The sequence below is a fragment of the Macaca mulatta genome, chromosome 19 (genome assembly GCF_049350105.2).
Source record: "Macaca mulatta isolate MMU2019108-1 chromosome 19, T2T-MMU8v2.0, whole genome shotgun sequence".
Taxonomy (NCBI): domain Eukaryota; kingdom Metazoa; phylum Chordata; class Mammalia; order Primates; family Cercopithecidae; genus Macaca; species Macaca mulatta.
In genome coordinates this window covers 48,254,692-48,277,751 of record NC_133424.1, presented here as the reverse complement: position 1 = coordinate 48,277,751, position 23,060 = coordinate 48,254,692, and the positions used below count along the sequence as shown (strand labels likewise).

The 23,060-nt window shown below is 39.6% G+C and overlaps 2 protein-coding genes across 7 annotated transcripts in view; both read right to left on the bottom strand.

Moving 5' to 3' along the window:
* The window catches only part of ZNF875 (zinc finger protein 875), a 406,705-nt gene that overhangs the window by 158,950 nt on the left and 224,695 nt on the right, over positions 1-23,060 (bottom strand). The window lies entirely within an intron of this gene.
* ZNF420 (zinc finger protein 420) overlaps positions 1-23,060 on the bottom strand; it is a 44,355-nt gene that overhangs the window by 5,212 nt on the left and 16,083 nt on the right. For 3 of the 6 annotated variants that reach the window (XM_001104516.5, XM_077982475.1, XM_077982474.1), the window contains 2 exons: positions 19,794-19,882; positions 17,501-17,627 (listed from right to left, as the gene is read on the bottom strand). In XM_001104516.5, the coding sequence (XP_001104516.4) occupies positions 17,501-17,627; positions 19,794-19,802 (136 nt within the window). In that variant the 5' untranslated portion in view covers positions 19,803-19,882. Of the gene's footprint in view, positions 1-306; positions 462-11,040; positions 11,126-17,500; positions 17,628-19,793; positions 19,883-23,060 lie in introns of those variants that run through there. The other 3 variants (XM_015123600.3, XM_077982477.1, XM_077982476.1) reach the window with 2 other exon arrangements.

Here is a 23,060-nt window from a genome sequence, read left to right as displayed (position 1 = left end):
GTAATCCCAGCACTTTGGGAAGCCAAGGCAGGTGGATCATTTGCGGTCAGGAGTTTGAGACTAACCTGGCCAACATGGTGAAACCCTGTTTCTACTAAAAATACAAAAAGTTAGCCAGGCATGGTGGTGGGTGCCTGTAGTCCCAGCTACTTGGGAGGCTGAGGCAGGAGAATCGCTTGAACCTGGGAGGTAGAGGTTGCAGTGAGCTGAGATCGTGCTACTGCACTCTAGCCTGGGTGACAGTGTGAGACTTCATCTCATAAAAACAAACAAAATACGAAATCAGCTGGGTGTGGTGGCAGGTGCCTGTAATCCCAATTACTTGGGAGGTTGAGGCAGGAGAATCACTTTAACCAGGGAGGTGGAGGTTACAGTGAGTCAAGATCTCACCACTGCACTCCAGCCTGGGCAACAGAGTGAGACTCCTTCTCAAAAAAAAAAAAAAAAAAAAAAAGCAATTATCCAATATAAGGGAAGGAGTCTGCAGTGATAAAGAATATATTTCAGTTGGAAATACAAATCAAGAAACAGAACACAAAAAAATCTCAAACACTGTTGCTAAGAATGCAAAACACTGTAACTATGGTAAAAAAAAAAAAGTGGTAGTTTCTTATAAAGTTAAGCATACATTTAGTGTATGATACAGTGGTCATATTAGTAGATATTTACACTTATGCTCACACAAACATCTATATGTCAAAGATTATAACAGCTTTATTCAGAAGTGTCCCAAACTGGAACTACCAGATGTCCCTCAAAAGGCGAATGAATCAACAAACTTTGGCACTTCCAGACACTGGAACATTACTCAGCAATAACAAAAACGAAGTATTGATTCATGCAACATTACTCAACATTAACAAAAAATTACTGATCCATGCAACAATATGGATAAATCTTAAATATATTTTGCTAAGTGAAAAATACCATATTTTGATTCTATTTATATGACATTCTTGAAAAAGCAAAACTATATGGATGGAATTTGGTGAGTAGGTTTCATAGGCTGGGGATGGGGAAAGGGGAGGGGTTGACAATGAAAGGAGAAAGCATGAGGGAATTTAGGGATGGTTAATAGAACTGTTGTATATTATGACTCTGATAGTAGGTAGATACACTTGGTATCTGAATGGTATATCAGATTTCCCAACAAACACCAATAAATGGTGGATAAATATGACAAACATCCTTTTAAAAATACAGACAAGGTTAAGGCTGGGCACAGTGGCTCATGCCTGTAATACCAGCACTTTGGGAGGCTGAAGTGGGTGGATCACGCAGTCAGGAGATTGAGACCATCTTGGCTAACAGGTGAAACCCCGTCTCTACTAAAAATACACAAACACACAAATTAGCCAGGCGTGGTGGTGTGCACCTGTAGTGCCAGCTACTCAGGAGGCTGAGGCAGGAGAATCACTTGAACCTGGGAGGTGGAGGTTGCAATGAGCCAAGATTGCGCCACTGTACTCCAGCCTGGGTGACAGAGCGAGACTCCGTCTCAAAGACAAGGTTAAAAGAAAATAAAGATCAAGCAATGAAGTGAGAGCCAGAAACTGGAGAGGTGAACATGCTCTGAAGTTAGAGCCTTCATGTCCTACCCTTGGGACATTTGCTGGTTTCAATAGCCTAAGGTTGTGTCTTAGTGTTCTGAAAAAATTCAAGAGACAAGCCCTTCACCCACAAAAGGGCAGGGATTAGAAATAAACCACTTTACAACATTGGAACCTATTCAAGGCCTAAAGTTCAGAGACAGGAAAAAATCCATCTGCCCTCAGTCTTGGCCATTTTTCAAAAATTGACTTTTACTGTGAGTTGGGGAGCCAAAATTAATAAATACAAAGATAGTTAATGGGAAAGTGCAGAAGCTAGATGGATAGAAATTAGGTGGCTACAACAATAATGCACCTTGCTCAGACCAGATGATCGTGGAGGTAAGGGTGGAGGAAGTGAGGTATCATTAGATAGTGGATATATTTTGAAGGTATACTAAAGAGGATTTGTTGGGGGAATGGACATGTAACATGAAAAGAGAAGACAAGGAAGACTATGCATGTTTTGCCTGAAAGGCTAGAACAATCGAAGTGCTACTTACTGAGAGTTCCTGACTGTGATGGGGCAGATCTGGGAGAGAATGTGAAGAGTCTGGTTTTGAACTATTAGATGTCAAATGAAGAGTTCAATAGACACATATGTACAAGTATGTGACTCTAGGGAGGTGTCTGGATTACAGATATAAGTTTGAAAGTCATCACGAAGTAACATTTAAAGCTACAAGATTTGATGAAGTCACCCAGGGCATACCTTTATATACAAAACAGAAGGGGAAGGATGAAAAAGGGAAGTTTGAGGATTGAACCCTGGGTCACTTCAGGTAGATGGGAAGGAAACAGCAATGGAGACTAAGGAGGAGTAGCTAAATGAGGAAGGAGAAAAATTAAGAGAGCACGGAACCCCATAAGCCATGTGAAAAAAGTGTTTTAAGAAGGAATGATTGGTTATGTCAAATGCCGAGAGATGAGGTGAAATGGTGCAGTCTTTTTTTTTTTGAGACGGAGTCTTGCTCTGTCACCCAGGCTGGAGTGCAGTGGTGCGATCTCTGCTCACTGCAAGCTCCGCCGCCTCCCGGGTTCACGCCATTCTCCTGCCTCAGCCTCCTGAGAAGCTGGGACTACAGGCACCCGCCACCACGCCCGGCTAATTTTTTTTTTTTTTTTTGTATTTTTAGTAGAGACGGGGTTTCACCGTGTTTGCCAGGATGGTCTCGATCTCCTGACCTTGTTATCCGCCTGCCTCAGCCTCTCAAAGTGCTGGAATTACAGGCGTGAGCCACCACGCCCGGCTTTTTTTTTTTTAATGGAGTCCTGCTTTGTCGCCCAGGCTGGAGTGCAGCCGTGTGATCTCGGTTCACTGTAACCTCCACTTCCTGGATTCATGTGATTCTCTTGCCTCAGCCTCCAGCGTAGCTGGGAATCCATGTGTGTGCCATCACACCTGGATTTTTTTTTTTTTTTTTTTTTTTGGTATTTTTTTTTTAGTAGAGATAGGGTTTCAACCATGTTGGCCAAGCTGGTCTTGAACTCCTGACCTCAGGTGATCCCCTGCCTTGGCCTCCCAAAGTGCTGGGATTAGAGGTGTGAGCCACTGTGCTCAGCCTAAATGGTGCTTCCTAAATTAAAAATGGCTTTATTAGCAATATGGAGATTACGGGTAATCTTCACAAAAATAGTTTTGGCAGAATAATGGGAGCAAGTTCTGACTGAACCAGATTCAAAAGAATGAGATAAAAGCTGGAGTTAGGGAATATGGAAAATTATTTTGTATTTTTCTGTAAAAAGTAGCAAAGAAATGGAGCTATATCAAGAGGAAAATGTATGTCAAAAGATTTGTTTTTGTTTTTTTTCCTTTTCAGATAGAGGAAATTATGGCATGTTTGTATGCTGATGAAAATTATTGTAAAAGATATGGACAAGTTCATGTTAGAGGAGACAAAGGGCAGGCAATTGCTGCAACAGTGTCAAAATATGAGAAGGAATGGAATTCAGTAGACAAGTGCGGGTACTGGGCTTAAGTAAAGGCATAAAAAGGTTACATGTCAATAGGAAAAGAGGTCGAATGAATATAGATGAAGGTAGGCAAACAGACAAGGAAGCAGGAATCTTTCTTCTCTTCTGCTAGCTTCAGTTTTCTTAGTGAAATCAGCTCAGGGACATCATCTAAGAGCCAGGCAAGAGAATAAATAAATAGTCACGACCATTATATAACTAACAACTTAGCTCCTAAATAAACAAAAACTAGCAGACATACAAAGAAATTAATCACAGTCATAGTAGAGAATAGAATATAAACAGACCAAAAATAAAAACAAGGAAGACTATAACATAATTAATATAGGTAGAGAAAACTGACACAAAATGTTTTCAATTATCACATTAGCATAAAACTAAAAATTATGAAAACATAGAAAAAACATATAATCCTAGAACTAAAACAGTTCTATATGATGTTTGTTATAGACAGAAATAAAAATAAAATTTTAAAACAATTTAGAACTAAATAGCAAAAGAAACTGTGTGAAATCCCATGAAATCAGCTAAAATTGTATCCAGGGAAATTTACAGTCTTAAGTGCATTTACTAAAAAACAAGAAATATTATAGTTAAAAACAAGAGAATTAAGATTTCACCTCAAGAAGTGAGCAAAAAGCATAACTAAAACCCAAAATATGAGAGAAAAATCAGAAAATGAGTAAATCAGAAATGTAGAAACAGCAGAAATAATTAGCAAAACCAAAATACCAAAATTCTTTGAAAATATCCATAAATAATACAAAAAAAGGGATGTGCAGAAGAAAATTAGATTGAGCACAAATCCAAAGCACTGGAGAGAAAAAAGAAACCATAAATTTAGGAGTTAAAAAATGTTTATGAGAGATTATGGGAGTGATGTCAGCAAGATGGCAGAAATAGGAGATAACCCACTCATATCCCCTCACAACAAGAATTCTGCACCCATCCACAGATCAATGTCTCTTTGCAGAAGCTTTGGAATTCAGGTAGGAGGTTGTAAAACTCGGGTAAAGCCCAAGACCTAGGGAAGTCATTTTGAGAGTGCAGACTGGCAGCCAGGTGGCTGATCTCCCATGCTGATCCCAGGTTCAAGCTTAAAAATGGCCCCATTCCCCAGAGGAATTGGCCACGGCCCCATTTGGCCTTGGGTGTGCAATCAAAACCATCTGCCAAAAGGTTCAGGAGGAATCATGCACACTAGTGTCTAGGTGGAGAGTCTCTTATGCCTACTGATGATAGTCCTGGTAGTGAACCTCACAGTTGCTCTGTGGCTTAGCTCCAGCCTCCTCAGCTGGGGTGCCAGCTCAGAACTGCTCATATAAGGATCCAGAGTAAGATTCATCCGTGTCTCATGGTTTGGGAGTTGGAGTCTTCACAATGGGCTCACCAACCTCTGTCCCACAGCAGATCTTGAGGAAGCCCAGTCTTTGCCTTAAGCCCTCCTGCAATAATTGGAGAACCATCCCCTCTGGGTAGACAGGGTGGGAGACACACCCATGTGGGCTGAAATGGGCTCATCAGCTGCCATCCCACAGCACATCCTCAGGGGGTCCAGCCGCAGCTCCAGCACTTCCCACTGCAGTCAGGGAACTATGCCATCTGTGCGTGGAAGCCTCTGTCACAGCAGATCCTGAGAGGGCCCAGTCTAAGCTCTAGCCTCTCTTGTTGTCATAGAACTACCCCATCTGTGCAGAGACATGCTGGGAGATGTGCACCTGTCTAAGCCAACAAGATAGGCTTGCCAGCCTCTGTCCAACAGCAAATCCTGAGGGGGCCCAGTCTCAGCTCCAGTCCTCTCACTGTAATTAGAGACCTATCTTGCCTGTGCAAGGACCTGCTGAAGGCACACCTATCTGGGCCACCAGGACAGTCTTCTGGGCTCAGGTCCCTGTCTGGACTCCCATATAGCGCCAGGTGGAGAGCCACAACAACCTTGGAGCCCTTGCAAGTCTAGCAGGAAGCCTGGGCTTAATGCCCTCTAATGCTGAGATGGATGCAGTGGTTATAGGCTCAAGGGAATACACCAGAAAGTCTGTTTAGAATGTCTGGAAGGCCTTTGGAAGAAGGATGGGCACAAACAAAGCCAGACTGCGAACTCTTTTTTTTTTTTTTGAGATGGAGTCTTTTTGTGCCACCCAGGTTGGAGTGCAGTGGCATGATCTCGGCTCATTGCAACCTCTGCCTCTGGGGTTCAAGCAATTCTCCTGTCTCAGCCTCCTGAGTAGCTGGGACTACAGGCACACACCACCATTGGCCGGCTAATTTTTGTATTTTTAGTAGAGATGGGGTTTCACCATATTGGTCAGGCTGGTCTCAAACTCCTGACCTCAGGTGATCCACCCGCCTCAACTTCCCAAAGTGCTGGGATTACAGGCATGAGACACCAGGTCCAGCCTGTGAACTGTTGAATAAATTGCTTAGTGCGCAGACATCATCACGTGTCCAGAAACATCAAGAACATTCAGGAAAATATGAGCTCATCAAATGAACAAAATAAGGTGCTAATGACTGACAAAATCAATGTACAAAAATAAGTAGCATTTCCATACGCCAACAGGAAGCTGTGAAAAGAAAATCAATCCCATTTATGATAGCAAAAAAAAAAAAAAAAAAAACCACCAAAAAACAAGGAATAAATTTAACCAAAGAGGTGAGAATTTTACAATGAAAACTATAAACACAAAAGAAATTAAAGAGGAAACTAATAAATGGAAATATATTCCATGTTCATGGATCAGAAGAATTAACATTGTTAAACTGTCCATACTATCCAAAACAATCTACAAATGTTATGAAATCCCTATCAAAATACCACCAATGACACTTTTCACAGAAATGCAAAGAACAATTCTAAAATTCATAAGGAACCACAAAAGTCCCCAAACAGCCAAAGCAATTTTTTTTTTTTGGAGATGCAGTTTTACTCTTGTCACCCAGGCTAAAGTGCAATGGCACACTCTCGGCTCACTACAACCTCCACCTCACAGGTTCAAGTGATTCTCCTGCCTCAGCCTCCTGAGTAGCTGGGATTATAAGCACCCGCCACCATGCCCAGCTAATTTTTTGTATTTTTAGTAGAGATGGGGTTTCACCATGTTGGCCAGGCTGGTCTCAAACTCCTGGTGTCAGGTGATTCACCTGCCTCAGCCTCCCAAAGTATTGGGATTACAGGCGTGAGCCACTGTACCAGGCCACCAAAGCAATCTTGTACAAAAAGAACAAAGCTGGAGGCATCACACTCCATGACTTGAAAATATACTACAAAACAACAGTAACCAAACAGTATGGTATGGCACAAAAACAGATACATAGACCAATGGAATAGGATAGAGAACCCAGAAAAAAAAAATCCAAGTATTTGCAGCCAACTGATTTTCAACAAGAAGGTCAAGAACATTCTTGTTGGAATGTTGGAAAAAGGACACTTTCTTGGGTAAATGGTGTGGGGAAAACTGAATATCCACCTGCAAAAGAATGAAACTAGACCCCTATCTCACCACTTAACTCAAAATGGATTAAAGACTTAAATGTAAGACTGGAAACTATGAAACTAGTAGAAGAAAACACAGGGAAACAGACACTGATCTGGGCAAGGATTTTTTAAGACCTCAAAAGCATTGACAAATGTGAAAACATAAATGTACTACATCAGAGTAAAAAGCTCTGTACAGCAAAGGAAATGAGAGTAAAAAGACAACCTACAGGCTGGGCATGGTGGCTCACGCCTATAATCCCAGCAATTTGGGAGGCTGAGGTGGGCAGATCATGAGGTCAGGAGATTGAGACCATCCTGGCTAGCACAGTGAAACGCTCTCTCTACTAAAAATACAAAAAATTTTTAGTGTGTGGTGGCACGTGCCTGTAGTCCCAGTTACTCCGGAGGCTGAGGCAGGATTATCACTTGTACCTGGGAGGCAGAGATTGTAGTGAGCAGAGATTGCATCACTGCACTCCAGCCTGGGTGACAGAGCGAGACTCCATCTCACAACAAAAAAGAGACAACCTATAGAATGGGAGAAAATATTCACAAATTATGCATCTAATAAGGCGTTAATACCAAGAATATATAAGAAAGTCAACTCAATAGCAAAAAAAAATCTGATTAAAAAATAGTCAAAAGATTTGAATAGACATTTTTCAAGACATATAAACAGCTAACAGGTAAATGAAAAAATGCTCAACATCACTAATTATAAGGAAATGCAAATCAAAGCTACAATCAGATATCACCTCACTGCTGTTAGAATGGCTACTAAAAAGACAAAAGATAACAAATGCTGGTAAAAATGTGGAAAAAGGGGGAACTCTCATACACTTTTGGTGGGAATGTAAATTAGCACAGCCATTATGGGAAATAGTATGGAGGTTTCTCAAAACAGTAAACATAGAACTACCATATGATCCAACAATCTAACTACTGGGTATATATCCAAATGAAAAGAAATCAGTATGTCAAAGAGGTATCTGCATTCCCATGTTCACTGCAGCACTATCCACGATAGCAATAACATGGACTCGAACTCAGTGTCCATCAAAAGATAAATGGATTTTCAAAAAATGTGGTATATATGCAGAATAGAATACTATTCACCTATAAAAATGAAAAAAATCCTGTTATTTTTGACAACTTGGATGAAGCTAGAGAACATTATATTAAGTGAAATATGCCAAGAACAGGACAAATATCACATGATCTCACTCATATGTGGAACCTAAAAAAGTTGATCTTATGTAAGTAGAGAGTACAGTAGTGGTTACCAGATGCTGAGGGGGTGGCTGGGAAGAGATTGGTCAATGGGTACAAAGTTATAGTTAGATAGGAGAAATAAGTTCTGATGTAATATTGCACAATAAGGTGACTATATAATCAACAAAAATGTCCTGAATGCTTTCAAATAGCTAGAAGAGAGCATCTTGAATGTCCTAACCACAAAGAAATGACAAGTGTTTGAGGTGACAGATATGCTAATCATTTGATAATTACACAATGTACATATGTATAAAACATCACACTGTGGCCCATGTGTCAACTAAAAATAAAACTTTTAAAAGTGTTTATGAAAAAATCTATTAACAACACAACAGTAAATTAGAACTGGATGAAATAGATGAAAAACATGAAAAATAACCCATGAAGATAAAATAACTGATATACAGCAATAACTACATAAAAAGTTTAAATTTGAGCTCAGTGTCTGTGCTCCTAAAAGGCAATAGATACCTACGACTGATGATCATTTCTATCTGCTGGTCATTGTACCTGTTGTATCTAATATTCAAGGCAATAGATTCCAGTGAATGGTAGGTTTACTGGCAATATTATCCAAACATTAAAGAATATATAGGCCAGGTGTGGTAGCTTATACCAGTAATCCCAGCACTTTGAGAGGCCAAGGCAGGTGGATTGCCTGAGCCCAGGAGTTCGAGACTAGTCTGGGCAATGTGGCGAAACCTCATCTCTACAAAAACTATAAAAATTAGCCAGGCATGGTGGCACGTGCCTGTAGTCTCAACTAGGATCACCTGGGCTCAGGGAGGTGGAGGCTGCAGTGAGCTGTGATCGGGCCACTGCACTCCAGCCTAAGTGACAGAGTGAGACCCTGTCTCAAAAAGAAAAAGGGATATATAATTGCAATCATACATTGCTGTTGTTGAACATATAAAAATATGGTAATCTACCCTAGTCATTTTACAAAGTTAAATTAACGCATATAACAACATTGAAAAATGACCTCAGGAAAACGAAAACAATCTCGTGAACAAAAGTAAAATTTTTAAAGAAAATATTAGCAACATAGAATCTAGCTGTGTATTTAAGGGATAACACTTCATGATCATATAAACTTTATCCCACAAATGCAGGAATAATTCAACATCAGAGTCCATTTTCCCACATAAAGAGCTTAAAGAATAAAACAGCATTATTTCAAGAAATGCAAAAATGTTTTAAATATATTCTAAGACCCTTTATTAAAAGTTCTCTAAAACTAGAATTAGGTAAAAACCTAGTTAAGAGTATTTACCAGATGCCTATAGAAATGTATTTAATAAACACTAGAAACACTGCCAATAAAGTTTGAGAAAAGAATGATTTGTTTTCAAATTCCGCTAGAGGGTCCTACTGAATACAGTTGCCTTTTTTTTAAAGGTACAAACAGAAAAGGAAGAGACCACATATTGCGTGTAGAGAGCAAAACTGTCCACCTAGAAATCCACTATTATCCACTGAAAAACTATTAGATATTTCCATGAGATTTTCAATTTATAGAAATCAATACGTTCTCATACATAATATACATCGGTATTAGCCATTTAGAAAATGTTACAGAACAAAATATTCCTATTCATAATATAAACAAAATGTACTGAGAAATTGCTTAAGAAATGTGCAAGGTCTTTTAAGAAACAACCATCCCAGCACTTTGGGAGGCCGAGGTGGGCAGATCACAAGGTCAGGAGTTCAAGACCAGCCTGGCCAACAGAGTGAAACCGTGTCTCTACTAAAAATACAAAAATTATCTGGCTGTGGTGGTGGGTGCCCATAGTCCCAGCTACCTGGGAGGCTGAGGCAGGAGAATCGCTTGAACTGGGGAGTTGGAGGTTGCAGTGAGCTGAGATCATGCCACTACACTCCAGCCTGGGTGACACAGCGAGACTCTGTCTCAAAATAGAACAAAACAAAACAAAAAAAAAACAGAAAAAACCATAAAACTTTACAGACAACATAAAAAGAAAAGCAGATTTAGCATGTTCAACAATAGAAGGATTCAATATTGTTAATATGTAAATGGTGCATCAGATTTCTTAAAAAACACCAATAAATACTGGAAAAATATGACAAATGTCCTTTTAAAAGTATGTGAAGCATAAAAGAAAGTAAAGAAGATCCAAGGGTGCTACAATGAAGTAGGAACCAGAAAGTAGAGGGGGTAAACATGCTCTCAAGTTACAGTTACCCTTGGGATATTTGTTGATTTTAATTACCTAGATGTTTGTACCTTAATGGTCTGAAAAATTTCGACAGACAAGACCTTTCCTCAACAAAAGAGCAGGGATTACAAATTAACCTCTTCACAAAATTGGAAATATTCAAGGCATAAAGTTCAGAGAAAGAAAAGCAAATCCATCAAACCTTAAAGGAAAATGACAAGGGACTTCTCAGTCTTGGCCTGGACTCTCAAAGAAAAAGAGAAAAAAAGTGCTATGGATAATTCATCATTACACAAGAGTCCCCATGGATACAAGAAACAGCAAAATTAGACCTGTTTCCCAGAAATTGGGATTGTATGACACATAAGTGCTGGAAATATATGAAAGTATAAGATAAAAACCACGAGAAAGGGACCAGTTAAAAAAAAAAGACCTGGGAGAGGGAGAATGTCAAACATCTAGAAGTAAAACAATATAATCAATTACGTTTAAATCTTAAAGAAAAAAATCTTAAAAGCAGCCAGAGAAAATACAGATTACTTACAAAAGGAATAACAATGAAACAGATGGCAGACTTCTCAAGAGCAACAATAGAAGCCAGAAGACAGTGGAATAATATCTTCAGAGTGCTGAGAAAAAAATAATTGTCAGTATAGAATTTTATACCTAGTGAAATCATCAGGCAAGAATGACAGTGAAACAAGGTTATTTTGCAACAACGACAAAAATAAACACAGCATTTATTAACAATAAGACAGTCCAGGGGTGGTGGCTCACACCTATAATCCCAGCACTTTGGGAGGTGGAGGTGGGTGGATCACCTGAGGTCAGGAATTTGAGAACAGCCTGGTCAACATAGTGAAACCCACTCTCTACTAAAAATAAAAAAATTAGCTGAGCATGGTGGCGGGAGGCTGAGGTAGGAGAATTGCTTGAACCCAGGAAGTGGAGGTTGCAGTGAGCCGAGATCACGCCACTGCACTACAGCCTGGGCAACAAGAGCAAGACTCCATCTCAAAAACTAACCCAAAAACCAATAAGCCTTCCCTAATATATTTCATGATAAATAAAATATCCCAGAAGGAAGATATAATGAAAGAGGAATAGCATACAAATAAAAAATAATTACGTCAACAAATCCACAAGCAAACATTGCCATTTTGAAACAAAAATAACGCCCATTTTGTAGGTTAAAAAAAGAACAGAACTAAAATATCACACAATAATACAAGACTGGAGAAATAGATCAAAGTTAAAGCATTCCCATATCCTTTACATTATCTTGAGGAAAGTTAGACATGAATTTTAGACTTCGCTAAATTACGTATGTATCTGTCAAGTGTCACAAACAATAATGATAACTGAAGTACCAAAACAGGCAGAAATACCCCCAAAATATTCGGCAATGGCAGAAATGCTCTTCTGTTTTTCATCTACAAATCAACAAAGATATTTCTTTCCTTTTTTTTTTTTTTTTTTTTGAGACAGAGTCTCGCTCTGTCGCCAGACTGGAGTGCAGCGGCGCGATCTCAGCTCACTGCAACCTCTGCCTCCCAGGTTCAAGCGATTCTCCTGCCTCAGTCTCCTGAGTAGCTGGGATTACAGGCATGTGCCACCACACCCAGCTAATTTTTGTATATTTAGTAGAGACGGGGTTTCATCATGTTGGCCAGGATGGTCTTGATCTCTTGACCTCGTGATCTGCCTGCCTCAGCCTCCCAAAGTGCTGGGATTACAGGCGTGAGCCACCGTGCCTGGCCTCAACAAAGATATTTCTAAGTGATAATAGCCACTATTGATAAAGTTTATAATAGGTATACTTTGCTGGTATACTTCTGATAAAAATTCTGTGACAATAAAATATATATTTGACATAGAGATGTCAATTTCTTATCTCTCCTTAGAACCTCAACTAATTGCCACAATGGTTACCAGTTTATTTCACAGTAGATACTATTATTGATATGTGTGTTTTTCAACTTGCTGGCCTTGAAATCCTAGGGGTGGAGATAGAACAAGTTTATTGCAAAGCAATATGCAAACCAAATATTGTATATGGACTGAATAAACAAATTTTAGTATCCATCAAGATATATAATGCCCATTGAATATATAATTTTTCAGATGCAATTACAATGAATAAAAACTACAAAATATCATGGGTATTAAAAGGAATTAGGTACACATGATAAAAATTTAAAGATAACTTTTAAAAATATATAAATATTGTATGTTTTCCAAACAAAACAAGGGGGAAATGGAGTTGCAAAACAAAACAGGATTGTGTCCACCCTGATTAAGGAGGGAGAAATATTTTTAAGCCCATAAGATTAAAAGAGGAAACAAAAAGCATAAAATAGGGGATAAATAAATCCAAGTATATTGGTAATAAATTAAATGGAGCGAACATTCAATTTAAAAAATTTTCAGATAATATCACAGTGCAGTGGTTATCGAACATGGCTAAACATTTGAAAAACCTAGAGAATTTCAAAAAATAATGATACTTGTGTACCATGCCTAGAGATTGTTATTTAATTGGTCTGGGGTGTGGCTTGGGCTGTGAAATTTTTTAAAAGACCGTAGCTATTTCTAAAGTACACACAAGTTTGGCAACTGTTTCCATATTATTTCCGCACAATTCAATGGCTTTTAGTATACCCATTGAGTTGTGCAACAATCACAACAATCTGATTTTTAAACATTTTTTCACCCCCAAAAGAAATGCTGTCTGTGCTCATTAGCAGTCACTTCTCATTTCCCCACTCCCCATTCTCCATCTGTTCTACCTCTTCCCCATCCCCAGTGCTGGGTAACCAGTAACCTACTTTCTGTCAGTATAGATTTGCTTATTGAGGACACTTCATATAAATGCAATCATATAATATGCAGTGTTTGTATCTAGCTTCTTTCACTTGGCATGGGATATAGTTTGGATGTTTGTTCCCTTCAAATCTCATGTTGATGTCATCTAATGTTTAACGTAATCCCCACTGTCAGAGGTGGGGCTTGGTGGGAGGTGTCTGGATCATGGGGATGGATCCCTCATGAATAGCTTGGTGCCATCTTTGTGGTAAAGAGTGAGTTCTTGGCCGGGCGTGGTGGCTCACACCTGTAGTCTCAGCATTTTGGGAAGCAAAGGTGGGCGGGTCATGAGGTCAGGAGTTTGAGACCAGTCTGGCCAACATGGTGAAATACCATCTCTACTAAAAATACAAAAATTAGCTGGGTGTGGTGGCAGGTACCTGTAATCTCAGCTGCTCGGGAGGGTGAGGCAGGAGAATCGCTTGGGCCTAGGAGAAGGAGGTTGCAGTAAGCAGAGATTGGGCCATTGCACTCTAGCCTGGGCGACAGAGCAAGACTCTGTCATGAGTTCTTACGCTATGAGTTCGCGCGAGATCTGGTTGTTTAAAAGAGCCTGGAACTTCCTCCTCTGTCTTGCCATGTAACGTACCGACTCCCCTTCCCGTCCACCATGACTGAAAGCTTCCTGGGCCTCACCGGAAGCCAAGCAGATGTTAGTGCTATGCTTGTACAGCCTCCAGAAGCATGAGCTAAGTAAATCTGTCTTCATTATAAATTACCCAGCCTCAGGTATTTCTTTATAGCATGTTTCCAAGGTTCATCCGTGTTAAAGCATGGATCAGAACTTCATTCCTTTTTATTGCTGAATAATATTTCGTTGTAAGAAAATAGCAAATTTTATTCATCCATTCGTTGATGGACATTTGGGTTGTCCCCACTTTGTGGCTATTGTGAATATCAAGATATAGTGCACTTCTGCCTCCAAATCTTGAGAATGCCTGGTACTGTCAAGCATCTTAATTTTTGCCAATTTATAGCATGTGCAATAATTATATCATTGTGGTTTTAATTTGCTTTTTCTTTTTTTTTTTTTTTGAGATGGAGTCTCCCTCTGTCACCCAGGCTGGAGTGCAGTGGCACAATCTCGGCTCACTGCAACCTCCACCTCCTAGGTTCAAGTGATTCTCCTGCCTCAGCCTCCTGAGTAGCTGGGATTATAAACACCTGCCACCATGCCCAGCTAATTTTTGTAATTTTAGTAGAGACGGGGCTTCCCCATGTTGGCCAGGCTGGTCTCCAACTGGCCTCAAGTGATCCACCCGCCTCAGCCTCCCAAAGTGCTGGAATTGTAGGCATGAGCCACCACGCCCAGCCTAATTTGCATTTTTTTCCCCTTGAACTGCCAATAGATACCTTTTACCAAATTTTTCAGTATTGTTATTTATCTTGTTCTTATCAATCTGTAAAAGCTTTTTCTATTCTGATACTAATTTCATTGTTGTCTATATGCAGTGCAAGTATCTCCACCCAATTCATGGCTTATCTTTTACTGTCTTTATAGTGTCTTTTGATGAAGAGAGTAATTTTCATGTAGCCAAATTTATCAATCTTTTAATGATTATTTTTAAAAAGAACTAAATAGAACCTTTAGAAATTATTTGGTTTCCTTTCAAATCTGTCCCTTTATGAAAATCTATTAGTCATCATTTTTGTGGTTTAATTTCTTTATTTCTTTAAACTATCACCAAGAGCTTATAGCTACATCTAATCATTCTACTATGTAAAGATTTTTGCCATGTAATATGTTGTTTCTTCAGATTACCTATTACTCATCTGTGACCCATTTCCCTGTGGGTTTGATGACCTTTATGAGCTCACCTTTTGTTGATCTTAACTTATGAGAATTCTAAAGGCCTCTTACTTTCCTCTAGAGATTTGCAATTGCTTTAAATGGGATTCAGAAGGCACCACTTTAGAGAATAAAATTTCAGTCCTTTTTTTTCCATCGCCTAACCATCTTTCTTATTATTCTAGTATTCACTTTTCTCTGGACATAATGTTTCTCTGTTCCTCCTACAAAGTTAATACCCACCCCAAGGCCTTTACACTGCTCTCTCAGATACTGGCTTGTCTCATGCCCTTACTTTAGTCAAGTTTTTGTTCAAATATTACCTCTTCAGAGAGGATTTTCCAAAATCTACCAATTTAAAATAGGCCATTCCAACCCCTCATTATTCTTTACTTGCCTACTTTTCTTTACCTTTATTTGTACTGCTTATCACTACCTGTTGTTATATTGATATTTATTAAATACATGCATACATATGTATATACATACATACACATATACATAGAATTTTGTTTCCTCATGTATTTTGTATTTCTCCCACAAGAAAGTGTTTCAGCAGAGTAAGAACCTTTACTAGACCATTATTTCTCCAATGGCTACTATAGTCCGTGGCAGAGAATAGGCCTTCAATAGATATATTTTGGATAAATGAACAATATATTAAAGAATAAAGACAGTAAGTCTAAATTCAAAGAAACAGTCTGGAAAGGAATTGACTCCCAAGTTTACATAAAAGTGTTGTCATTGGGGAAGAGGAAGAGCCATTCCCTCTTTTGTTTTATTTTATTTATTTATTTATTTTGAGACTGTGTTTTGCTCTTATTGCCCAGGCTGGAGTGCAATGGTATGATTTCGGCTCACCACAACCTCCGCCTCCCGGGTTCAAGGGATTCTCCTGCCTCACTCAGCCCCCTGAGTAGCTGGGATTAATAGGCATGCACCACCATGCCCGGCTAATTTTTTGTATTTTTACTAGAGATGGGGTTTCTCCATGTTGGTCAGGCCGGTCTTGAACTCCCGACCTCAGGTGATCTGCCCGCCTCGGCCTCCCAAAGTGCTGGGATTATACACGGGAGCCACCGCACCTGGCCAACCGTTCCCTCTTTTGAAAGTGGGAAGAATTATAATAAAAGACCAACAGGGAAAGGAGGTAGTAGAAATTAGGTAAGAGTCTTTAGGAAGATCATGCTGAAAAACCCTTGCTTTTCTCCTCAAGTCACAGGTTTTTTTTTTTTCCCACACAACTTGGGTCCTCTAGGGACATGTATTAATCAATAACTTCCTAAATGCTTCAGAGGAGAAAGGAAGGAAGAGGCATGAGACAGTTTATTCCACCACAAGGAATAAAGTGATCATCTAGATTGGAAAATCACTTATTAAAGTTGTAATTGATATGGATTTTGTTTCATATAAGAATACTACAGAAGAAAACAAAGTTTCTTGGACAATCACAGGTTTCCCCTCAACTATTTTCTAGTAACAGATGATTCTAGCATATTCATTCAATGTCCAATGCAAAGTTCTTTTTTTTTTTTTTTTTTTTGGAGATGGAGTCTTGCTCTGTCACCCAGCCTGGAGTACAGTGATGTGATCTCAGCTCACTGCAACCTCCATCACGGGTTCAAGTGATTCTTCCTCCCTCAGTCTCCCGAGTAACTGGGATTACAAGCACACACCAGCACGCCCAGCTAAATTTTTGTATTTTTAGTAGAGATGGGGTTTTGCTATGTTGGCCAGGCTGGTCTTGAACTCCTGACCTTGTGATCTACCCAGCTTGGCCTCCTAAAATGCTGGGATTACAGGCATGAGCCATTACGCCCAGCCCAAAGTTCTTAATATGTAATATTCAACTACCAAGAACATATAAGACAATGTGTTTGTTCTAATTAATGGCTTGTGTTTGAGTTGTTGGTGAAATGCATTGATCCACTCTATCACTATACAAATATGTAAACTCTTATCAGAAAAAACATACATCTCTGCATCTATTTTTTTAATCTGTGACTGGGCCTGTGAATTATTTAGAGCTCCTTTAGCAGATCTAAACTGTAACGATGTATAAGCTGTTTTATCTGCCAATATTCCAAGTATCCCAAACTTCAAATCTAGCCCTTTGATCATCAAGGAAGATGGCAGAAAGACGGTATCAGAAGGCAGTGGTAAGGCTTTCTGAAGGATGGAAAAGATAAAGGTGCCCTGAGAAACCATGTCTACTTCCAGTAATTTCAAACTCCTCCTTTGAAAAGAATAAGAAATTCAGTTAATTACTTAAAAAAGAACCTTGAAATAACAGCAGAGAAAGCAGCCATTCCAAAGGTAGATCCTGAAACATGAAGGCCAGATTCCTTACCTAGTGATACCAAGTTGCTGTAGTTCTCCAACATCACATCTCTATACAAATCTCTCTGAGCGGAGTCCAGACATTCCCACTCTTCCTGAGAAAAGTCAATGGCAACATCTCTGAACATCACTAATTTCTGAAACAACAAACAAAATGTTAGTTTTGGAAATTTTAAAAATGCTTTTTTTTTTTTTTTTTTTGAGACGGAGTCTTGCTCTGTCACCCGGGCTGGAGTGCAGTGGCCGGATCTCAGCTCACTGCAAGCTCCTCCTCTCGGGTTCACGCCATTCTCCTGCCTCAGCCTCCCGAGTAGCTGGGACTACAGGTACCCGCCACTTCGCCCAGCTAGATTTTTGTATTTTTTAGTAGAGACGGGGTTTCACCGTGTTAGCCAGGATGGTCTCGATCTCCTGACCTCATGATCCGCCCGTCTCGGCCTCCCAAAGTGCTAGGATTACAGGCTTGAGCCACCGTGCCCGGCCAAAAAACGCTTTTTCTTTTTTTTCTTTTTTTTTTTTTTTTTGAGATGGAGTCTTGCTCTGTCGCCCAGGCTGGAGTGCAGTGGCGCAATCCCGGCTCATGCAATCTCCGCCTCCCAGATTCAAGCAATTCTCCTGCCTCAGCCTCCTGAGTAGCTGGGATTACAGGCACCTGCCACTGCACCCAGCTAATTTTTGTATTTTTAGTAGAGATGAGGTTTCATCATCTTGGTCAGGCTCGTCTCGAACTCCTGACTTTGTGATTCACCCGCCTCGGCCTCCCAAAGTGCTAGGATTACAGGCGTGAGCCACTGTGCCCGGCCAAAAAAAAATACTTTTTCAGTGGAGAGGGAGATGAAGGGGACCCCTCCACAAAGCAAGCAACACAGCACACGGGCTGAAAAGTACACATATGTTCCTGATTATTCCTATTGCTATAGTTTTGTTGTTGTTGTTGTTTTGGAGACAGGGTCTCATTCTGTCACCCAGGCTGGAGTGCAGTGGCGCCATCATAGCTCACTGCAGCCTCGAACTCCTGGGCTTAAGTGATCCTATCTCAGTCTCCTGAGTAGTTGAGACCACAGTACGTGCCACTGTGCCCTGATAATTTTCAAATTTTTTTGTAGGGACAGGGGTCTTGTTATGTTGCCCAGGCTAGTCTTGAATTCTGGCCTTAAGGGACCCTCCTGCTTAGGCCTCCCAAAGTGCTGGGATTATAGTTGTGAGCCACTGCTCCTGGCCTGCTATACAAATTTTCTGCATATAGAACATCTTACTTTACAGATAAGTCTGGGAATAAAGTAAATGCTATGTCCCAATTAAAAGAAATAGCATACACAAGCATTCTATACAATATGTATATTGTGTATCATACATTCAAAATAAATGTAAGTTTCTTTCTTCACTATTTAAGGAATAAACAAAATAACTGGGAAAATTTTTCTGTAAAACCTTATAAAATAAGATCTGTATAAAATTAAAGAATTTATTGAAGCTCCAGGTTCACCACTAGATCAGCGTACCATATCATAAACATTTTCCTTGTCATCAATAATTTAGTAAATATTTTATAGGCTACAGAATAGCTCCTATATAATGAACATATCTGACGTAACAAATGCTCATATTTGAACATTTTAGGTGGTAAAAATCTTGTATTTCTTGATTCTCAGAGTTTATTATTCTTAACTTCTGCTGGTGAATGATCATCTTCATTATGATCATATTTACCGTTCATCCGTAAATGTAACTTTTTCATCATTCTAAGCAATAGAAAGGTGAAAAACATAATCCAAATTTATACATTCAAGACCAGCACATAATGTCAAATTTCAGATTGATCCATATTAAATTATATGTTCCTAGGGAAGATCCCCGATCTCTCTGTATTCAGTCCCTAATCATTTTCCTAATCTTAAAAACTCATAAAGCATGAGCTCCTGCCACATATCGAGAGTGAGCCCAGTCAAGACCAACTCCTGTCTTGTCTACCTGTGAACTTAGATCTAAAGAGAAGTTCAAAAGGTTTTCACGTGTCGTGCCATTTAACAACCTCCTCAACCTTATGAAATCAGGGAACTCTGCTTTTGTTAGATCAGTGTTCCTAGTCAAAGATGCTGACCCGATTGTTGAGTAAGTATGTGACTAAAGGTTAGATTAAAAAGACACACTTAGGGAAGACACTATCACTTATCAGAATGGGACAAACTAAGGAGCACATTCCTGAGTGAGGTCAGTTAGGAATGAAGCTTCAGGAGTAAGGAATACACACACATACTCTGTAAAAAAGTAAATGAAGAGAGCACAAAGAAACTCCAGTTTACCCGAGCCATGGTTTTTAGAGCTGCAAGAAATGATCAGTCCTCTTCTGGGTTCCTATCTTAGGAAAGCACAGAGTCTGGACAATGCAGAGCTAGGGAGGAGAAAGCAGAAACGTGAGACCAGGTGTTTTGCAAAGTAACAAATAATTCAGTTGGAATTATCTTTGTTGTTCTTTTCTTCCTGTTTCTCCCACTCCCAAAACACACACTAAGGGGGACAGATACATGTTGTGGTTCTCACCTTGATCAAACTCAATGCTTTCTATACACAAAAAGAAAATATAACAACGTCTCTACCACTTCTGAAATGAAACTCATAGGTAATAATAACACATCCATAGATGTCAAAAATGGAGATAATGAACAACTTAGTATTTCAATATATTTATGATCATACACAACTACATTAGAAGGCACAAATAATTAAATGCTTATGCTTACAATTACTTATAATGAAATTTAGACTTATAAAATGACAATATGTAACTAAGTATGGTCGACACATTTTATATTTGACATTTTGAAATAAAGGCTAAATATATGTGTGTTCATGTGTATGTATAGAATAAGTAGAAATGCATTATCTATAAATGGAGGTTTCTATACGTATTTGCCATGGGCAAGACAAATGTCACAGCTAGCATTGCCATCAATACTGTAACTTTTTGAAATGGTTAAAAAAAAACTCAGTAAATTTCTTAAGCAAAGTACAGCCTTTTTCTCAACCAAATCATGGTTGCATTCCTGGAAGATACAGCTAATAGTAAAACCATCCAATAACAGGCAAGTAGGTAAATTCAGCAAATTGAAGAAGTCATGCACAAAAGCATTATGTAAGATATTCCAGACCCGGATAATTATAAACATACTGTTTCCAGGTATGGTTCTCAATTTTGCAAATCACAATTTTTTGTAATGCACTGATGGACAACTAAATCATAAGTTGGTAAACTACTGTCTACCAACTAGTTTTGTAAGTAAAGTTTTATTGGAATAGGTCCACACTGATTCAGTTATGTAGTGCCTTTGGCTACTTTCACACTACAGCAGCAGAGCTGAAGAGTTGCAACAGAGACCATGTGGCCCACAAAGTCATGTGAAATGTCTAGCCCTTTACAGAAAAAGCTGGGTAATCTCTAACCTAGATCCGAGACCTCACTCCTTCAAAAGCTAGAAGTCGGCTGGGCGCAGTGGCTCGCGCCTGTAATCCCAGCACTTTGGGAGGCCTAGGCGGGGGGATCATGAGGTCAGGAGATTGAGACCAACCTGGCTAACACAGTGAAACCCCGTCTCTACTAAACATACAAAAAATTAGCCAGGTGTGGTGGCGTACGCCTGTAGTCCCAGCTACCCGGGAGGCTGACGCAGGGGAATGGCGTGAACCCAGGAGGTGGAGCTTGCAGTGAGCTGAGATCACGCCACTGCACTCCAGCCTGGGCGACAGAGTGAGACTCCGTCTCAAACAAACAAACAAACAAAAAAGCTAGAAGTCTTTACCCTCAACCCTGTTACTTTAACATTCAACAGTACCTAGATGTATTTCCAAAACACCCTCTAGGGAGAATAACTGCTCCTGCAGAGAGTCATTGATATAGGTATTCAATACATTTTTAATTGAAAATTCGACTTCTTCAACATATAGATTTTTGCAAGAGATACTTGTGCCCATCCTAACAACCTAAAAATAATTCAGATAAGATGAAAAATAATAATTTCTTTTAAATTCATTAGAGAGCTGAGGGCACAAATTTAAAAGACCTAAACTCCAAAAAAGTGCCAAGCTCTTTATTTAAAAACAATTTTTTTTTGAGACAGGGCCTTACTCTGTCACCTAAGCTGGAGTGCAGTGGCATGATCATAGCTTACTGTAACCCTGAACTCCTAGGCTCAAGTAATCCTCCCAACCCAGCCTTCGAAGTAGCTAGGACTGCAGGCATGTGCCATCATACCCAGCTAATTTTTACTTTTTTTGTTGAGATGGGGTTTTGCTACATTGTCCAAGCTGGTCTTGAACTCCTGGCCTCAAGCAATCCTCCTGCTTCAGCCTCCCAAAGTGCTGAGATTATAGGTATGAGCCACCACATGTGGCCCTAAGCTCTTCTTAAGAGCCACATATGGATGCTCCCATCTATGGCAGAGCTTAAACTAAATTGTACCAATAATAGTGCAACCATTCCAATAAAAATACAGTATTAAGATAAAAACTCAAGTTCCAACTATATGCTCTTTACAAGAAGCACATTTTAAATATAAAGATGGGCCGAAAGTAAAATGGGAAGATACACCATACAGACACTAATCACAAGAAAGCTTGTATGCCTATATTAGTATAAGATAAAATAGACTTCAAGATAAAGAGAAATACTAGCAATAAGGAGGATCAACTCATCAAGAAGACAGCAATCCAAATGTAGAGATTTAACAACGAAGCTTCAAAATGTGTGAAGCAAAAATTGACAGAACTAAAGGAAGAAAGAGGCAAACCCACATTCAGAGTTGGGAATTTTAAGATCTTTTGCTCAGTAACTGATAGAACAAGTAGACAATAAAATCAATAACAATATAGAGGATTTATATACCACTATATCAAGTACCTTGGCCAAGTTGATAAATATCTATTAATAGAATACCACATCCACTTACCAAAATCTAAGCTGGGCTGAAGAGAACTGAGCTGCAAGGTGTTGGAATAAGTGATTAACACAACCAGCCTTTAATCACTTAGCAATCACTTAATATAAGAGGCTAACCCAGAGAAAGCGCTGAGTACTCCACTGTTTCACTCCCCCAACCCCAACCATGAAATAGCACCTGGAGAGGGTCAGAGAGGGTCAGGCAGATCAGTGCAAATGTGGATCAGTGCAGAAGTGAGTCATCTCACTGCTAAGGGAATGCAGAACAAAAGGCTCCTGTCATTCATTTTATGGACTGGGACCAGGGGACAAGAAGACACAGGAAGGGCTAAGAGTGAAAAAGTAGTGAGTACTGGCTGGGCACGGTGGCTCATGCCTGTAAGCAACCCCAGCACTTTGGGAGACCGAGGCAGGAGGATTGCTTGAGGCCAGAAGTTTGAGACCAGCCTGGGCAACATAGTAAGAATCTGTCTCTACAAAATAATAACAACAATAATAATAATAATAAAACATCAGCCAGGCGTTGTGATGCAAACCTGTAGGCCTAGCTACTTGTGAGGCTGAGACAGGAGGATTGCTTGAACTGCCCAGGAGTTCAAGGCTGCAAAGAGCTATGATCACACCACTACACTCCAGT